Here is a 20,720-nt window from a genome sequence, read left to right as displayed (position 1 = left end):
GCCTTTTCTTGCCACCATGACATCACTTCTCCTCCTCTCTCTCTATGACATCACTTCTCCTTCTCTCTCCATGTCATCGCTTCTCCTCTCGCTCTATGATATCACTTCTCCTCTGTCTCGTGAGATCACTTCTCCACTCGCTCTATGATATCACTTCTCCTCTATCTCGTGAGATCACTTCTCTCTCTCCATGACATCACTTCCCCACTCTCTCCCTATGACATCACTCCTCTCTCTCTCTCAATGCCACCCCTCCTCTTCTCTCTCTGTGACATCACTTCATCTCTCCGTTACATCACTTCCTCTATGGTCCTTAGAACGGTGGTGATGCCCATCGCCAGTGAGTTCTCCCCCGATGTGGTGCTCATCTCGTCGGGCTTCGACGCTGTGGAGGGACATCCCCCTCCGCTGGGGGGCTACATGCTCACCTCCAAATGTGAGTTGAACCTGCCCAGCAACAGCTCCGTGGAGAGAGGGGTGGTGGGCGGCTCCTGCAGGGTTCACTGATACATTCAGTCCATCCCAGCTGTAACAGCGCTGCACTGTTAGTGCAGATCAACCACTGGAGAGAGGGCAGAGCAACCAGTGGTGGACCGCCTTAGTCAACAATTTGTACCTGTTAGGGGTTGTGGGGGCAGGCAGGTAGGACCCAGATGCAGACGGTTTAGGGAAAACTGCACTTTATTTCCGCCAAAAGGCTAAGGCAAGGAGCAAGGAGCAAGGGAACACAGGTAACCATAGAGAACACGCAGGACCAACAAACCACAATGACAGCACGAGGAACAAAGGAAAGACAAGGGCTTAGGTAACAAACACAAAACACGCAACGAGGAACAGCTGAGACACATTAGGGGAGGGAGCAGTAATCAACACAGGAGGGAAACACAGGGAAACACACCAAAACACGACACTGACCATGACGGTACCCCCCCCCCCCTTAAGGGTCGACTCCCAGGCGACCCACGGCAAGCCAAAAAAAAAACACGAAGAAAGTCAAACCCAAATAGGGTGGGTGGAGGGGAGCCAGGAGGAGGGAATAAAAAATAAAATAAAAAAATGGACTGGGGCAGAGTGGAGGGGTGTCAGGCGGGTGGCCAGAAAACTGCCCCAGGGCATGGCAGGGAGCCTCAGGCGGACGGCCTGGGGGGCAAGCAGAGGCAGAGTGAAGGCGGAACCCTTCAGGAGGCCGGCGGCAAGGACGATGAGGGCTCAGTCCCTCAGGAGGCCTGCAGTGGCAAAGAAACCCCTCTGAAGGCCGGCAGCGGCAAAGGCGGAACCCTTCAGGAGGCCGGCGAAGGCGAGGTAGAGGGCGGGTCCCCACAGGAAGAAGGCGAGGTAGAGGGCGGGTCCCCTCTGGAGGAAGGCGAGGTAGAGGGCGGGTCCCCTCTGGAGGAAGGCCAGGTAGAGGGCGGACCCCCTCTGGAAGGCGGGACTCCTCAGGAAGGCAAGGTAGAAGGCTGGTCCCCTCTGGAGGAAGGCGAGGTAGAGGGCGGACCCCCTCTGGAAGGCGGGACCCCTCAGGAATGCAAGGTAGAGGGCGGTTCCCCTCAGGAGGAAGGCGAGGTAGAGGGCGTGTCCCCTTTGGAGAAGAGGGCGTGCCCCTTCCAAAAGGTTTGGCGGGCGTGCCCCTTCCAAAAGGTTTGGAAGGCGGGACCCCTCTGGAAGACCTTGAAGCGGGACCCCCCTCGAGAAGGAGTGGAGGGAGGGCCCCCACAGGCAGGAGCGGAGGGCATGCCTCCCCTGGACGGTCTGGAGGGCGGGCCCCCTCCGGCAGGAGCAGAGGCCGGTCCCCCTCTGGAAGGAGAAGGGGGCGGGCCCCCTCTGGAAGGAGCAGAGGGCGGGCCCCCTCAGGCAGGAGCGGAGGGCGGGCCCCCTCAGGCAGGAGCGGAGGGCGTGCCTCCCCTGGACGGTCTGGAGGGCGGGCCCCCTCCGGCAGGAGCAGAGGGCGGACCTCCTCAGGAAGGAGCGCAGGGCGGACCTCCTCAGGCAGGAGCGCAGGGCGGACCTCCTCAGGCAGGAGCGCAGGGCGGACCTCCTCAGACAGGCGAAGAAGCCGGTCCCCCTCTGGAAGGAGCAGGGGGCGGGTCCTCTCTGGAAGGCGAGGAGTGGCCTCAGGAACCGGACAGGGCTCGGGGACCGGAGTCAGTGCGGGAGCTGGAGTGCCAGGAGGAACCGGCTGGTACCCCAAACTCACCACACCCACTCTGATTGTCCGTAAGGGAGGAGGCTGGTAGCTGGGGACCGGGGGCAGAGGCTGGTAGCTGGGGAGCGGGGCAGAGGCTGGTAGCGGGGAACCGGGGGTAGAGGCTGGTAGCTGGGGACCGGGGGCAGAGGCTGGTAGCGGGGAACCGGGGGCAGAGGCTGGTAGCTGGGGACCGGGGGCAGAGGCTGAGAGCAGGAGCGTGGAGGCTTAGGCCGGTCACCAAAGTCCGGTGGCAGTGGCATGTAGCTCTCCGGCCAAAATGTTGTGGGGTTGAGCAGCTCGACTGCCCACTCGGGTAAGGCGTCCTCCAACTCGGGCCTTGACGCAACAGCCCTGCACGTACGCCCCAACACAGCCTCCTGCTCCTTCCTGCTGGGAATGTTCTCCCAGCCATCCAAAGCTATGATTATCGACACTAACAAATCCTCCAACTCACAGAAAAATAGAGCGTCCGCTGGGTCCAATCTTGGTGCTGTCATTCTGTTAGGAGTTGTGGGTACAGGCAGGCAGGTAGGACCCAGATGTAGACGGTTTAGGGAAAACTGCACTTTATTTCCGCCAAAAGGCTAAGGCAAGGGGCAAGAATCCACAGAATCCAAGATGGCAGCATGTTAGGTTGTATGTGAGTTTGTGAGTTTGTCTCTCTGTCTGTGTTCATTTTTTGCGCTATTTTGTTTCTGCTACTCATTGAGCACACTGGATTTAAGGATATTATCATTCATCACATGAAATGAATGCGGACTACCTGGACTCTGAAAGGCTAGAACAAAGGCAGCAGTAGCAGCCTTGCTAACTCCCAAGGCCTCAGCAGCAGCAGTAGCAGCCTTGCTAACTCTCAAGGCCTCAGCAGCAGCAGCCTTGCTAACATCTCAAGCCCCCAGCAGCAGCAGCCTTGCTAACATCTCAAGGCCCCAGCAGCAGCAGCCCTGCTAACATCTCAAGGCCCCAGCAGCAGCAGCTAGCATAGTAAACTCAGTAATTTAAAGACGATGGCATTTTTCTTAACTTTAGTATGTTTGTTGACATTTTGGGACCTGACTCCAAGGAATTGCCCCTTGGTGAGTACCACTAGCTATGTGTCTAGCATGCAAGACACTTACTATAGTGGCACTAATGCTAATGTTGCCGGGCATTTTCAGCAACCACAGTCTGATTTGGTTTGGGCCTCAAACCTGTGGTCGGACCCACCTAGGGACTTACCTAAACTTCTATGTTTTTTTACTTTATATCTTACTATCTTACTCTTTCCCTTAAGGAAAGGCATTGCCTGGCTTTAACACATGAAAAAACTGCTTCAAAATCTAATGTGAGACGAGGAGTGATGATTGTACTCAACAGATGCAGACATTGTGGTCATCAACGGTTATCCATATAACAAGGAAGTGTACAACACTTGCGTTACAGTCCTGGAGCTCTATATCTAAATAATATCATATAATACATAGAAACCTGTATCATTTAATACATATTATCACGGCCAAAAGCTGTGTGCGCCTCCAGACGATATTATGAATCACAAACGACTTTGTCGGGTTCTGCGACGTCTCTGGTTCTTCCACTTTCACACAACCTGAAGTCGACTGAACTGCGCGCTGCCTGCTGCCGGCTGCCCGCTGCCGGGCGATGGTGGCTCGCGGCAACCGGCGGCAAATCGCAGTTCATGTACTTCAGCGAGTCAAAGCCAAAGTTCCTTTCCCCCAATTCCTTCTCAACCATGGCTGAGATATCCCCCAATACGAGTCTCATTGTAGAAATACCAGAGAAGAGAGTCCGACGTGTTATGCGCCATAACACCAAAAGCAGAACGGTTATCCAAATAATAAGGAAGTGTACAACACTTGCGTTACAGTCCTAGTGCTCTATATCTAAATAATATCATATAATACATAGAAACCTATATCATTTAATACATATTATCACGGCCAAAAGCTGTGTGCGCCTCCAGACGATATTATGAATCACAAACGACTTTGTCGGGTTCTGCGACGTCTCTGGTTCTTCCACTTTCACATCAACCTGAAGACGACTGAACCGCACACTGCCTGCTGCCGGCTGCCCGCTGCCGGGCGATGGTGCCTCGCGGGAACCGGCGGCATGTCGCAGTTCATGTACTTCGGCGAGTCAAAGCCAAAGTTCCTTTCCCCCAATTCCTTCTCAACCATGGCTCAGATAACCCCCACAACAGTCATGTTGTGGAAATACAAGACACGTCAAAGAACTGACAAGAAACACTTGCATTACAGTGTGTGTATTCACACACACACACACACACACACACACACACACACACACATGTGGCGCTCGCACGGTCGAGTCTCATTGGCGGGCCAACGTCTCTGGGCGGGCCAGGCAGAGTAAGGGGAGGAGCTGAGATTCTTGGTGACGTCCTAAATACAGACATTCCAAATCAGCGCACTTGAGCCTCCGTTTTTTCAAAGGCGAGCAGAACAGCTAGTGCTCGTTTTACACCAAACGCAAATTTTAGCCACTTGGGGACCATAGGCAGGCTCGGGGAACTCATATTTATGTAAGAAAACCTCATAAAGTGAGATTTTCATGTCATGGGACCTTTAACCAACTACAGGCCAATATCAAATCTGTGTGCCTTGTCAAAAATTCTTCAATCTTTTGTGTGTGTTCAGTTAAAAGAGTTTCTAACATTCAATGATCTTCTCTCAAAACTGCAATCAGGCTTCAGGAAAAAACACAGTACCATCACTGCAGCTACAAAAGTGATCAATGATATATGAGTTGCTCTTGATATGAAGCAGCACTGTGCTTCACTTTTTATTGATCTGTCAAAGGCTTTTGACACTGTGGACCATGCTGTTTTAAAGCATAGGCTTTTTTGCTTGGGTTTGTCAAATCATGTAGTTTCCTGGTTCACAGATTATTTGAGTGACAGGAGTGTATTAAATATGATGGTCTGTGTTCTGAATTTGTGAGTGTCCACAAGGGCGTGCCACAGGGTGCAATATTAGGACCCCTCTTGTTCATTATGTACATTAATGATTTGGGAAAAAACGTGTCAGATTCTAACATGCATTTGTATGCAGATGACAAAATTATTTACTGTTTTGGATCAACTCCTGCTAGAGCTGTTGAATCTCTGCAGAAAGCTTTTGATGTAGTCCAGCACACACTCCTGCCCTGCAACTAAAATTAGTCCTCAACACTGAAAAAACTAAACAAATGTTGTTTTTAAACTCTAAGAAAGTACCTCAAACTTTCCCCACAGTGTCCACTCTTGAGGGAAATGTCATAGAGGTGGTTCATATCTATAAATATCTTGGTGTCTTGATTGATGACTCCCTTTCCTTCAAACCCCACATTGACAATCTTGTGAAGAAATTGAAACTTAAATTGGGCTTCTTCTTCAGGCACAAATTTTGTTTCTCTTTTGAGGCGAAAAAGCGGCTTGTCACTGCAACGTTTTTATCCAGTTTAGATTATGGAGATTTGATTTATATGAATGCCTCAGCTAAATGTCTATGTAAGATTGATGCTGTTTACCATGCTTCTCTGAGGTTTATTAGTAACTGTAGAGCCCTGACCCATCACTGTGAATTGTATTCTCGAGTGGGTTGGCCCTCTTTGTCCACCAGGAGGCTGGGACATTGGTGCACTTTTATTTATAAGGCCATGCTTGGGCTACTGCCATCATATATTTGTAATTTAATCACACAGAAAAGTGTTGCTTCTTACAGTCTGCGTTCAAACAATCAGATGCTTCTGTCAGTTCCATTTGCCCGCACTGAATTAGGAAAAAGGGCATTCGTCCACTCTGCTCCCACCACATGGAACTGGCTGCAAAAAGATTTTAAATTAAACTAAATGATTTCTTTGAACGCTTTTAAATCTAAGATGAGAGCATTTCAGACCACTTCTTTTACTTGTAGATGTTTTTTATGAATTTTAATTTACTTGTAACCGTTTTTTATCATTTTAATATCTGTCTATATGTTGTGTGTGTAATATTGTGAGTGTACATATGTTATTTGTTGCTGCCTCTTGGCCAGGACTCCCTTGAAAAATAGGTTTTTAATCTCAATGGGACTTTCCTGGTTAAATAAAGGTAAAAAAAAAAATGGAACACAGGTAACCACAGAGAACACGCAGGGCCAACAAACGACAATGACAGCACGAGGAACAAAGGAAAGACAAGGGCTTAAGTAACAAACACAAGACACGCAACGAGGAACAGCTGGGACACTTTAGGGGAGGGAGCAGTAATCAACACAGGAGGGAAATACAGGGAAACACACCAAAACACGACAGACCATGACAGTACCTGCGTAAATAAAGCTTTTGAGATTGCTATTGTCGTCTATCGTGCTCTGCATGTATTTGTCTTTGATGCTCTCTTTCTATCTCTCTCTCACATACTCTCCCTCCCTCTCTCCTTGTCTCACTCTCTCCACTCTATCTCTTACTCCCTTGCTCCATCTCTCTCTCTCTCTCTCTCTCTCTCTCTCTCTCTCTCTCTCTCTCTCTCTCTCTCTCTCTCTCTAATGCCCTCTTGTTCCCCCAGGTTTCGGTCACCTGACCCGTCAGCTGATGACCCTCGCCGGGGGGAGGGTGGTTCTGGCGTTGGAGGGGGGTCACGACCTCACCGCAATCTGTGACGCTTCGGAGGCTTGTGTGGCTGCCCTGCTGGGCCAGGAGGTAACAAAAGGTTCCGGGTTCGATTCCCCACGTCTGCAGTCTCTTCTGTAGAGGGTCCTTGAGCAAAATGGCCCCTGTGTGTATCGTTATCAATGAGCTGATTCTGGTTCGGCTCCCTTTTGCTCCGGTGTGACACTGACCCCTGGTGGAAAGTACTAGAACTTCAACAGAAACGCAAAATAACTAATACTACATCCCATGGCCTGGGAATGGATGGAGAAAATTCAGCAACACTAATGATGATTAATAGCATATTATATGATTACAATAATTTTAATCAAAATACAAGTGTAATGCTTTTAATACAGAACCCGATTTCCCTTCTTTTGAATTATTAATAAAGAACAATGAGGTCATCAACTGTTTTTGTGTTTCCGTCCCCAGCTGGATCCGCTGCCCAAGGCGGTCCTGGAGCAGCGGCCCAACCCCAACGCCGTCCGATCCCTGGGGAAGGTCATCGAGATGCACAGTAGGTCCAACCGCCGCTGGAACCACCCCTAACCTCACTCCTACACATTAAGAGACCCAACTAAACAATAAGAGTCACTACTACACAATAAGAGACACTACTACAAAATATGAGACACTACCATACAATAACACACCATCTTTGTACACAATAAGAGACACTACTACACGGTTGGTGTCGGCTTACATTTCCACACATTCAGAGGCTTATTGCAAAATAGCATACAAGGAATACGACAAGGCTTCTCTTCTCTGTTTTGGGAAAAGGTCCACTCAGGACATCTCCTGCTGTAAACTTCGACACCGTTTATACATATGACAGCATTTGCGACACACACACACACACGTCAACAGACATGCGCAGGGCAGGTTTACTGGTCATTATGTGATATCTGCATGAGGGAACACAGAACCATGACAGGGTTTTGGCTCACACACTACAGCCTGCGTGGGGCAGAGAGAGGAGGGGGAGAGAGGAGAGGTAGAGGAGTTGGGGGAGAGAGAGGAGTGGGGGCAGAGCGAGAGAGAGGAGTGGGGGGAGAGACTCCTCCGTCTTCACTAGCTTTGGGGTTTTAAACGCTATACTGCCCCCTTGTGTGTGAATTGGTGATCCTATTGTTTGAAGGCCAGGATCACCACACCATGTGTTCTGGGGGTGTGGCCGGCCCCAAATCACACTGGGATGGTCTCTCGGGTCCTTAGATCGAAGACCCTCTGGTGTCGTGGTGTAGGGTTGTACCAGCTGGAAAGATACTGGAATTCACTAAATGATTATAAAGATGAAACGCCCTAATTTCTCCAAACATCAATCTCTCTCTTTCCCTACCTCTACATCCTCTCTCTCTCTCTCTCTCTCTCTCTCTCTCTCTCTCTCTCTCTCTCTCTGAACCCATCTGTCCCCCACCAACTCTACCTCTCTATCTCCATTCTCTCCCCTCTGCCCTCTCTGTCTCTCTCTCTCTTTCTCTCTCTCCGTCTCCCTCCCTCCCCCTCCCCCTCCCTCTCTGTCTCCCCCCCTCCCCCTCCAGGTAAGTACTGGCGTGCTGTGCAGCGGTCTGCAACCAGGCTGGGTCTCTCCCTGCTGGAGGCCAAGCGAGGCGACTCGGAGGAGGCAGAGACCGTCCACGCCATGGCCTCGCTCTCCGTTGCCAATAGCAACGCTATGGAGCACAGGTGAGGCCCCCCTGCTGCACGGCATTGTGGGAGTTGTAGTAGAGTGTGTATGTACAAACAAGAGAACAAATATTGGTGAATAAAATATCAGTAGGATGATGATGACGATGGTAACATGAATTAATGAACACAAAACAATTAAATCTATATGCAATCTTTTCGTTCATACTAGGGCTGCAACAACGAATCGATAAAATTGATAAAAATCGATTACTAAAAGCGGTGGCAACTAATTCTGTCATCGATTCGTTGAGTCGCGCAATTAATACGTCACTCGTAGGGGCGGAACTGCCGACGCCCACAGGTCCATGCTTCATGCATGGACCCTTCAAAGGTGGATTTATAGTCCTCAGTAAAGTGCTGTACGTAGACATGGAGAGCCCTCTCCGTCGATGGAGAGCCTGTCGGAGACCCTCTCCTTAGCTCTACGTGTGTATCCAATTTTTTTTAACTATCTGTCGATGCGTACGGAGACGGACAGAGACGTAAGGGCTGTGATTGGTCTTCTAACAAAATTTAACAGAATCCCTTTTACCGGTTTGACTTAAAGAACTGAAAACCTCATTTTGTGCACTTTATAAAAGAAAGGAGTCTTTTCATTTTTATAGATATATACATAAATGTATACAATACATTGTATGTTTTTTTTGTGTTATTCCAGTTATGTTTTTATAGATTTTTTATCATTTAATGTTACTTTAAATGGCTCAGGGACATTGGAGCAATAACCCGTTGTTTTTACATTTCAGTCTGCACTGTGAATTTGAAGTAATGTAATCGATGTATCCAGATTCATCGATTAATCGAAAAAATAATCTACGATTAATCGATTATTGAAATAATTGTTAGTTGCAGCCAGGGCTCTAAATTAACTTTTTTGATCACCAGCCAATGTGGCTGGTAAGTTTCTGAAGTTACCAGCCAATCAGAATTTCCACTAGCCACATTTTTTTCCCGTGCAAAAAAGACGGATTATGAGAGCCACTGAATTAATTTGATCATTTTATTAACTAAAGCTTTAAAATCATCTTGCAGTGAAGTTGGGAATGTATATCCAATTAAAATTAAATCCTAACCGCCAGAAGGTGGGGCTGGGGCCAGCGTTTTACAACTTAAAACTTTAAACAACTCTAAACATGTTTTAGTGCAGATAATGTACAAAATTAAACAAATGTATTATGTACAAAGAGACAGGTTAAACATCATCAGAGGCAGAGCTCTCTGAGGACTCTGACTCAGAGCCCCCATCTACATCAGTTCCATTTTTCTTCCTCACAAAGTGTGGCCGGCGTGTGTGCACACTGTCACCATGCCAGATTTCTATGGCTTTGCGTGGGTCGAAGTCTTTGATGTCCGGTGAGCACAACTGTGCACAAAAGGTCAGCTAGTGTCTCCCCTTTCAGGCTTGAGCGCCAGTCACTCTTAACCTGCTTCATGACACTAAACCCCCTCTCACAGTCAGCTGTACTTGTCGGAATGGTGAGCAGGGCATCAAACAGGTGTAGGACATCAGGACACTCATGGCGCAGCATTCTGTTTACTACAGGCCATGTCTTCTCAATGGTCCCTGTTGCAGGGTCAGACAGACAATACAAAATGAGATGTTACGGTATGCACTTTCAGTGACTTTCAAGCACATGGAAAACAAATGCAAATTTAGTTAGTAAAAGATGGCATCACATTTGGATTGTACCTTTAACAAATGACCTACTCAAGACTATTGTTAAAGAGTCACATCAGACTTCATTTTCTTAAACTTCATTCATCGCCTTGGCTGAAACCTGCAGTGTAAAGTTGTGTTTTCAGAATGGTCCATTGATCTGGAATCAAGTCAATATCCACTCCAGCTGTCAGTAGAAGAGGTCGGAAGTGACTAATAACCTGGTCTACATCATCATCACCAAAATCTGAGAACAAAGGGGAAAAACATTGATACAAAGTTAAAGCTGCAGCCTATAACTATTTTTGTGTTATATTTGTTATATTTATATCTGTGGAGAGGGTCTTAGAAAGCAGAGCTGCAGCACAGCAGAGAGGAAGGAGGAGGGACCTGGAGGCTGTACTCATTCAAATTTTCTGGCTAAGTCCACTTTTTTCTCCAAACTACAGACTGCAGCTTTAAGGAGTTGTCTTAAAACATAAAATGGGAATATATTTGTTCATTACATTTTAATTATTACTGACCTGCACTTGTGTCTGTCTCTGGCCAGCACTGGAAATGTATCAGTCGCATTGCCTTCAGGACACCACTGTTTACATCGGCAAACCTAGAAGTGATGCACTGGCACATGGCATCTCTGAGATCATTCTTGGACTTGTCATGCTGGTCAGGCTTTGTCGGTTTCAGAAGGACTCCCTCATAGATGTCCGTCTCCAGTGCTGCTCTCAGCTTAGGCCCGGGTCTACAGTTGTGCAGAGATGAATGGATGGGTTTGATTTATTATCTATCTTTACATACATATTGTGAAAAAAGTGTGAAAACACACTAACACAACCTAAAATCAAATAATGAATTGTATGACATATGATACATATCTTATACATACATATACATAATACATACTCACCATATTTTAGATGGTGATTTTAATTAGTATTGATTGTTTTTATTTATCATTATACCGAGACCTGAGTTCTGCATTTTGTTCTTTTCATGTCTCATGGGCAGAATGAAAAAAAGTATTCTATTCTATACCTTGACTTGTACTTTTCTATGACAGCCTGAGTGGAGGACAGGCAGCTATGAGCCTCAGCCAGGGTTACTGCTGACTTCTGCAGTGACTTGGAAAGGTTGCTCAATTGAAAGATGATGTCATGGAGAAGACAGCAAAACCGTAGGACTCCGCCATCCTTTGCTATGTTAAGGAAGCCCTTGGCCTTTGCCCTCTGAACACTGACAGTGGTCTCCTCCTGGGCCTACAAACAAAACAACAGCATTAAATCACAGACAACATTTACACTGAATTCCAAATTATTATGCAAATATGATTTTAGTCTCATATTTATTTTGTTTTTCCAATGCAATTCTTGGCTTGTATTGTGTCTCCTACCTGTTTATATCACTGACAGACATGTGTTTGACATGTAAATGTATTAAGCAAGGCACAAATATTAAATTATCAACCTACACTGTTGGTTTTAGTAGGCTATAAATTATCATACCTTTTCCTGTAAGTGGCGTACAACAGCAGCATAGCCCCTGAGGAAATGGTCTAGTGCTTTGAGGAGATGTGGCAGCCACCTGGTTCCACCTACTCTGGTTGGCATCAAAGCCTTCATGTGGAGCTCCCCGAAGTGTTGCTTTAGGCTGGCCCTGTTTACTCCACTCTTGTGATACAAGGTGTAGAGTCCACTCAATAGGTCCTCAACCTTCTTGGCCATCACATTTTTCCTCACTGCATCTGAAAAGGCGAGCTCAAGTCTATGGGCCATGCAATCAGGGGCGGCCTTCCCTACAGGCGGGTTAGGCGGCCGCCTAGAGCGCCATCTAGAGGGGGAGCGCAAAATAATGCGCCCGAAAAAATAAATAAAAAAAATAATAATATTTTTTTTCCCTGCTGGCGCATATTTTTGCGCCCCTTATCTCCAACCAATATTTTGACATTAAAAAAAATAAATCTAACATTAGGGTAAAATGAGCCAAAAATCGAAAACGGAAGGGGAACCTACCTCCTTGGTTTCGTCAGAACATGCTAGTACTATAAGGCGTTTGGTTAGAGTGTTTTCAAGAATCGAGAATCAAGAACGAAATCAAGAAAATGAAGAGGCAAAAGCCATCCGGGGCGCAATTTTTTCCTCCGTGGATTTTATTCTTGAATTAATGTTTGTTCATCGTTGCGATCGTTGTGTTTATGTGAAAGAAATGCAGTTACAGGGCAAAACAGTTTTTCAAGGTTGCAATTCAGTTTTCGTGGGGAATGAACAAACTTTTTTTTATTTATTTTTTTATTATTATTATTATTATTCTTTTTTTTTTTGCGGAGGGGGGGGGGGCGCCAGGAGTGAAGCTCGCCTAGAGCGCCAAATGTGCTGGGGCCGCCCCTGCATGCAATGGATCCCCAGCACATACGATCGGTCTGCACGCAGCTTGGTAACTACACCATTGTTGACTCCTGTCATTACAGCTGCTCCATCTGTGGTGATGGCCACCAGCTTGCTCTTCCAATCAGTGCTGACTTCACTCTCCATTACATTACACACAGCTTCAGCTATGCTTGTAGCATCTGGCTTTGAAACAGCTTTTATCCCGACAAAATCAACTTTGATCTTCCCCTCACTGGCACTCCTGGCATAGACCATCTCTTCTTCAATCACTGCACTGTCCAGGGATCCGTCTGACATGACAGAGATGAACTTGACATCTGACAATCTTGCCCTCATCTTTCTCCTCACATCCTCCGCTATGTAGTGAATGAAATCTTTTGCCTGATAGTCATTTGTGTATGTCTCTCCTATCTTCAAGCCTTTCTTTCTATCAACCCTGAAATAAATAATAACCAAAAACACATATATAAAAATGCTTGTATTAGGGCAATCGTGGTGGCCACATGATATATTCATGTTAAACCTTTGCATGTTATGTGACTGATAAAGTGTGAGGCTGAACTTTAAAATAGTTACTAAAATAGTACTGTCAATATACCGTATAAAATGTAATGAGTCTGAAACATGTAAATAATAAAGTTAATCCACTTACTCACACATCCATGCGAAGTCGGTGAAAGGCCTGCCTTTTTTCCCGATGGCGTGGGCATTGCGAAAAAGTAGCTCCATCTTCTCGAACTCGGACGTCTTCATTAAGGCAAGGCTCCTTCCAGCTTCACTCTCTTCGATACGACACTTCTTGGCGGTTTTCGTCCTCAGTCTCTCCTGATGACTTCGGGCACTCTCATGATCCTTTACTGCTTCTACTTTGAAATTATTGGTTCCTACCACGAAATTATTCGTTTTGTGTTTTTCTTTAGCATACATTCGGCAATCCTGACAGAACATTACGCTGTTTTCGTGATCATACACGAGCCACTCACGACCAGTTAGCCATTTACAGTTAAATTTCCTTCTTTTTTTTTCGCGAGGTCCAATATCCTCCTCCTCCCCTACCTCTTTGGTAGGAATATCCTTTCTCTTGATGGCCGGCTGTCCCAACCATCGCCTCATCTTGTTTGTGTTTGTGTCTGTATTTGTATTTGTACCGGCGTCTATCGTTTTTTCCAACCCAAGAGTGACCTACGCCCCCTCCCCTAGTACGGCAGCTGTCACGTTAAAATTGTACCGGGGGCGAAAATTGTACCGGCCTACGTCATCGTTTGTTTACATCCTGACAACCTGCCAAGCAACAGACGACGCGATGCAGAAAACATGTTTCCAAACGACGAAATAACATAATACAGATAGCGGATCGCTATCTGTATTATGATAGATAGCGATAACACTTGTTTTTACTTTATATTTGTATTGTATTTAATTGTTTAATCGAAACAATAAAAAAATTTGCCCGCGAAACGGGCGATCGCGTCAAATGACAAATGTTTTGCCCTCGGAACGGGCGATCGCGTCAAATGACGCGTCAAATGACGTAGGAAGTTTCTTGAAACATAATACAGATAACAGATCGCTAGATAACACTTGTTTTTACTTTATATTTGTATTGTATTGAATTGTTTAACTTGTTTGTCTTGTCACGCTCAATGAAGGAGTGCAATGAACGAGCATGACAGTTCGCAAATGTTCAAGAACCTTCCTACGTCATTTGACGCGTCATTTGACGCGTCATTTGACGCGTCATTTGACGCGATCGCCCGTTTCGCGGGCAAAACATTTGTCATTTGACGCGATCGCCCGTTACGCGGGCAATTTTTTTTATTGTTTCGATTAAACAATTAAATACAATACAAATATAAAGTAAAAACAAGTGTTATCGCTATCTATCATAGTACAGATAGCGATCCGCTATCTGTATTATGTTATTTCGTCGTTTGGAAACATGTTTTCTGCATCGCGTCGTCTGTTGCTTGGCAGGTTGTCAGGATGTAAACAAACGATGACGTAGGCCGGTACAATTTTCGCCCCCGGTACAATTTTAACGTGACACAGCCTCGACGGATGCGTTCCCATAGAAACCGTGCTCACGCGTCCCGCGAAATAGATGGTAAAGTTACTCATTTATCACCGGCCAAGCCGGCTAGTGAGTTTTTTTTAATACACGCCAAAATGAATTTTCACCCGCATTTGGCGGGTTGGCGGGTGTTAACTTAGAGCCCTTGCAGCCCTAGAGCCCTAGTTCATACATTAAGTATGTTTTATACATTTGAAAGGTATAACTTATTTACTCTGTAAAGTTATCACCCTCTGTTTGAACTGTATTGTAAAGGTTGTTGTTTGTGGCCTACATTACACTACAAGTGTACATTCATGCTAAGATACACGATGATTGCCTAACCATAAATTACACTAAATAACCCTTTTATGCAGTTTGTTTTAATCATGTTTGTTTTAAAACAGGATTAAGCTAATCTCTTTCAACTGGTTTAAAAAATATGGAATGCAGGGTCACTTTTGGACACTCACTCCCTGTCTGCTCTTATTTATATTGATTATCGGTTCAAAGTCTGCGATGACTTTATCTCTAGCTACCGCTAGCTTCATTGAACTAATGCTAGCGAGCTATCTTTTCTTAGCGATCAATTAGCAAACAACAAAAGGAAAGATCATAGGTTATAGGGTCATGTTGCGTTTGTGTTTTGAAATGCACCTTTCTTTGTTGTCCCCTAGGCAACAGGAGGAACCAATGGAAGAGGGGGAACCACTGTAGCAGAGGGGAGCCATCTCTGTGTTACATCGCCCTCATCGGTCGCTCTGGAGAAACGCCTCCTTCGATTTTTTCGAAAGAGCCTCGACCGTTACCTTCATTTAGCGCCTATAAGCCTCGCCCGCCACATCAGTCACCTCGATGGGCGGCCCCTCTAACCAATGAGAGGGCATGGGCGGGCTCAGCCTCACGAGTAGGGAGCCAATCAGAAGATGGCAGACTCAAAATCGATAAAAGGAAACAAAAAAATACATCCTGAAGCTTGCGTGTGTTGCTTAGCAACACTTGCTTGGTCACACACATTTTGTGCCAGTCTTAGCAACCCCCCCCCCCCCCCCCCCCCCCCCACCATGTTAGCATTCGCGACGGTGGATAACGACATGACCCGGCCTGAAGGCTAGGGTGCTAGTCCATTTGAAGTCTTGAGGCGGCGGAGGAGAGCTGTAAAATACTCACGGTGCAGAGTACAGTGGACGTGTGGCCATTGCCACCGGAACCCTCTGGCCAACACAGTTGGTCAGTCCTTTGATTCATTTGTACCATTATTTTCTCAACAAATTTTGCCTACAAAAACAATCCCCCAGCCGCTGCGCCCACGACGACCGGCCTGGGGGCTCGTCGGCATTCTGTAACGAGATGCGTTCACTGTGGACTTTGAGACTGGTCCCGGCGCCGCCGCCGCCGCCGCACCGCACCGTCCCCATAGCAACCACCGCCATTGGATGAGCTGTTGCCCTGGACGACGGTCGGGGCCCTAGACGCAGGGGACCGGCGTGCGGGTCCCGGACGCGATCGGTCCGATACTGACGGACTGGAGGAGTGCCTTGGTGCAGATCCACCGGGTTTCAGGAAAATCCGGTGGATTCAGGAAAAGAAGATTGCCTTAAGTCACAAGATACTACTTAGTTTTGTGGCCCCTGTGGCTAAAGAATGCAGGTCCCTGCAGCGCAGAATGAGACGATGACAAGAGGAGCGGTCAGCATGTTTACGTGGAACATTTACTTCTTTCAAGGACTTGGTCTGTGGAGGGTGTGGTTTTGGTTTTGATTTTTTCTTTCCCTTGGAATGAATCTTTTTCTGTGAGAAAAATGAGAAGACACTCATTGCTTAAGGAGAGTAGAGGCAGGCTTCAGTGGCGGGAGGGAATAAAAAGGGGTTGACAGGTCACTCGCTGGAAGACGCTAGATTGATGCTAAATTTTAGGGAAATGAAAGTTCAGCCTTCTATGTAGCCCAGCCCTTTATAAACCCCTCCCCCTTCCTGAGTGATGGCTTCGTACGAAAAACACAACCCATCAGCCTACCAGCATGCATTGGGGCGGAAAGGCCCCATATTTTCCCTGAAGATTCTTTGAATGTTATCCCAAAACAAAAACGCAAACACACAAAAAAATAAATGCCAAGCCACTGAAGCCAAAGCATGCATTTGCATTTCCAACCCCGTCCCCCTCCCTCCAATACATGGCTAGTAAACACTGGTGGACAAGCACTCCTAACTGAGGAACCATCTCTCTACCATGTTCCTGTACTTGAGGAGCCATCACTACTTTCTAAGCAGCTCTTGGCTGCTCGCCTGGCTGCGACCCCCTGGGTCCCTGGCCCAACGTCCAGCCGTGTACATCGAATTCAATATGTTTTACGGAGCAGAGCATTAATGGTGGCCTGTTTGTAGACTTTTACGCCTACCATTGTTGTTTATTTTTCACCGATTTGGTGCTGTTTTTGTTATTTCCATATCAAATGTGTGTTGTAAATGTGTCCATTTTTATTTGATGTATATTTTTCTAACTTTTTTCATGTCATTCAACCCGTGACCTGTCCTTTTTTTCTGGATGGGCAAGGGAATCGCAACCAGTGCTGTCGTTACTTTATTAGTCGTTTACTAATTTTTCATTCATTTTTTCCTTCTTTCTGAGTTCACCCTATCCATCTTCGTTTCTGTACATCCATCTTTCTCCTACATCTCTCTTTCTTGTCGTCTCTCTATCTCTTTCTGTCTATCAGTCTTCCCCTCTCTCTCCCTCTTTCTCTCCCCCTCTTTTTCTCTCCCTCTCCCTCCCTCTTCCTCTCTCTCTTTTACTTTCATAGAGAAGGGACACCCCTGCTCCTATCCCCCCTCGTCGTTCCTCGGGCCTCCTCCCGGCTGTGGGTCCCAGTCTTGTGTGTATTTATAAACCTTGCTGTACGACGTTGGCCTCTTAGTAGAACGTTTATTTGCAGAAAACCTCTAGTTTTTCTGAGAAGGTCGGCTTGTCGTAATGTTAGTGAACAATGACCTCGGCACTCAAGTCATTGACTGCACTATTTTATTTCAAGAGTATAAGAGTTGAGTTTAATTTAAACACTTATTCTGATATTTTTTTACATTTGATCTCTCTGTTGCCAATCCGTATGACGCAATGTTATCAGCCATAGGAAGGGCCAGCATTGTGTCGTGGGAAAACGGATTGCACTTGGCTAGTTACGGGAAATAAACCCACAACGTAACGATACCCTGATGACCATTTATTTAAAGGAGCGGGATATGTGCAGTCAGACAATGGGAGGTGGCTACTTCAGACTGTCACTACGGTCCAGCTTACTTTTTATAACAAATCTACTTTTCGATTTTTCACAAAAACGGTAACGATTAATAGCAACCATCATGTTAATGTGGTCGTAGAGTACATTTTTCGTTTGTTGTTGTTAATTTCTTAACAAAACATTCCAACTGTTAGTTTGATTTGGCTTAACTTTGTTGTTGTTAGCGTAATTTCTTTGCTTTATTTTAGCCTTTCGTAGGACGTTTTTTTTGGTTTCTGCTGTCTACTCGCGCCAACTTTAACTCTTTGCATGGTTTGTGCACCAGCATGCCTGCTTGTCTATGTAACGATAATAATGTTGTATTTGCACAATAGAAGAAGAACAATGGGCGGAGGAGGGGGGCGGGAACCCAGTCTCCCATGGCAATCAAGTATCCATGGGAAACGGGGCCGACTCCGCCTTCCTCGCTGTGCAACAGAATTCTGAAAAACTAACTTTGTCCAACACGACTAACAAAGATAAAGAAAAGAAGAAGAAAAAAACATTTGATATTGTAGAATCCAGCACTGAGACAACAATTTATGGACAAATCAGAAAATGTATTCAAGAAACTTTTGCTCTGCCTTCTCAGTCGTGGACTCTCCCAAAGAATGTTCCTCTGGCATTTTACACCGGCACTAAATTAACCCCTGGGGGGGGGGGGGGGGGGGGGGAGAGAGAGAGAGAGGGGGGGGGGCAGAGGGAGAGGGAGAGACAGAGGGAGAGAGAGAGAGAGAGAGAGAGAGAGAGAGAGAGAGAGAGAGAGAGAGAGAGAGAGAGAGAGAGAGAGAGAGAGAGAGAGAGAGAGAGAGAGAGAGAGAGAGAGAGAGAGAGAGAGAGAGAGAGAGAGAGAGAGAGAGGAGAAAGTTCAGAAACTGGGCATCTCGGTTCAACTGTCGACGACCGCCTCGGCCAGTTCTATCTAAATACCACTGTGGCTCAAGAGTTATTCTTGGTTTTCATGTAAATGAAAAATAATGTTATTTTTAGTTTGTTGTTTGTCTCTGTATTGATTAAAAAAAAGTTAACATTCTTTGGGACCTACGCTTCGGACATTTAATCCCTAAATCTATAAAATATATTTCCGAAAGATGATGGGAGTATTTGATCATTGTTTGGTATTTTTCTCTTGAAATTATGTGTTTGATTTAATTAAGAATTAACATAGGGAGTTCTATTTCCGGAGGTTTTGAGTGGTACATAGTCTACAGAGATGCTCCTGTTGCTGTCTAGCTTATGTTCCACACCACCAAGATAATCAGGGTCGGCTCTTACGAGGATCGTGAACCGAAGTAAAATAACTAGATATGTCTTAAGAAAACGACTTACCATGGCCAGCCAACTGATTTAATTTGATGGAAAAGGAAAAAATACAAATACGTTTTCACTGGAAGTAAATGTCCTTCTTTAGGAAATCCGTGTGTATGTACAATTATGTATGTCTGTACAATGATACACGTACACTATACATATTATGTGTACATATTATACATATGCATGTACAATGTATGTACAATTATGTGTGTGTCCTAATTAACTATTATAATTATAAGCATGTGTACGGCAGGTCCATGGTGGACTCAGTGGTGATCAGGCCCTGATTATACACTGCATGTGGTCTCAGTGGTGATCAGGCCCTACACTTACATTTACATTTAGGGCATTTAGCAGACGCTTTTATCCAAAGGGACTTACAATAAGTACATTTGTCATAAGAAGTGCAACAATATATCGCTGTCGGTACAGAAAGGATGTTCATAGAACCAAGTGCAAGTACAACAATCGCTAGGCTAACCATTTCCTCGTGTTACAGCAATGATAGCAGCTACTGCAGTTGCTACACAGTTAAGTACTATAATACAATACAATACAACAAAATACAATACAGTGTACAATGGTGGCCAGAAGTGGGAGGGTGGCTATGCAGAGTCGAGGTGGACTCTGAACAGGTGAGTCTTGAGTCTTTTTCGGAAGATAGTGAGCGACTCTGCGGTCCTGAGAACGTCAAGGAGCTCGTTCCACCACTGAGTTCCGCCTACACTGCATGTGGACTCGGTGGTGATCAGGCCCTGGTTATTATACATCATAATGAACTAACTCGTTCCTCGAGGGGTATTCTGCTAAAACTGCTCTCCTGATCACAAGAAAGCAACGTGCGATCTCGTGATCAGCTGTGCAAGTCAGAGCGCGCCCCTTAGGAACCCGTCCGGGGGCGTGTCCTCTAAACGGAAATGGTGGGCGGTGTCCTGGAACCTCAAGCAAGCCAATCACGTGAGGCCACTTCCACTTCCATTTATCGAGCAAACACAAACTTGTCACTAGTGCCACCGACATGCGAAGTCCGCGACACTAGCCCTACCTTTCACTCTTATCTGACCCTTCACTGCGGGGGTCGTGGAAGAAGAAGAGCCACCCCGGTCTGGACCCTCTTTTCTTTTAATCACCGTAGAAGTGTGTTCTGTCCCGTTGGCGCCATGCCCAACATCGTGCTTTTTAGCGGGAGCTCTCACCACGACCTGTCGCAGAAGGTGGCCGACAGGCTGGGGCTGGAGCTGGGCAAAGTCATCACCAAGAAGTTCAGCAACCAGGAGACGTGGTGAGCCCCGCTTCCCACAGTGCGACACGGTCGGGTTGTGTGGGTGTGGGTGTCATGTGGTCGTGGCGTTGTGGACTCATGATTGTGATATGGTGTGTAGGTGGTGTGTGTCCCATGTGCGTTGGTTAGCTTCAAAGCTAACAATAGTTTAGCGCATAGGCAGCGGAGACACGTGACCCGCTAGCCGCTAGTAAACACGGGGAGCTAACAGGCTAACGGCGGACCGCTAACCACTAGTAAACACGG

General features: G+C 46.3%; 2 protein-coding genes across 7 annotated transcripts in view; both read left to right on the top strand.

Moving 5' to 3' along the window:
• The window catches only part of LOC130380890 (histone deacetylase 4-like), a 143,307-nt gene extending 127,659 nt beyond the window's left edge, over positions 1 to 15,648 (top strand). For all 6 annotated transcript variants that reach the window (XM_056588299.1, XM_056588294.1, XM_056588295.1 and 3 more), the window contains 5 exons: positions 318 to 436; positions 6,735 to 6,868; positions 7,253 to 7,337; positions 8,365 to 8,509; positions 15,281 to 15,648. In XM_056588299.1, the coding sequence (XP_056444274.1) occupies positions 318 to 436; positions 6,735 to 6,868; positions 7,253 to 7,337; positions 8,365 to 8,509; positions 15,281 to 15,320 (523 nt within the window). In that variant the 3' untranslated portion in view covers positions 15,321 to 15,648. The remainder of the gene's footprint in view (positions 1 to 317; positions 437 to 6,734; positions 6,869 to 7,252; positions 7,338 to 8,364; positions 8,510 to 15,280) is intronic.
• A 4,419-nt stretch (positions 15,649 to 20,067) lies between these two features.
• LOC130381083 (ribose-phosphate pyrophosphokinase 2) overlaps positions 20,068 to 20,720 on the top strand; it is a 70,706-nt gene continuing 70,053 nt past the window's right edge. The window contains exon 1 of the mRNA XM_056588509.1: positions 20,068 to 20,474. Coding sequence (XP_056444484.1) covers positions 20,110 to 20,474 — 365 coding nt within the window. The 5' untranslated portion in view covers positions 20,068 to 20,109. The remainder of the gene's footprint in view (positions 20,475 to 20,720) is intronic.

Source organism: Gadus chalcogrammus, chromosome 4 (assembly GCF_026213295.1).
Source record: "Gadus chalcogrammus isolate NIFS_2021 chromosome 4, NIFS_Gcha_1.0, whole genome shotgun sequence".
NCBI classification, from domain to species: Eukaryota; Metazoa; Chordata; class Actinopteri; order Gadiformes; family Gadidae; genus Gadus; species Gadus chalcogrammus.
Note: the sequence above shows the minus strand (reverse complement) of the source record. Positions and strands in the feature narration are given on the sequence as shown.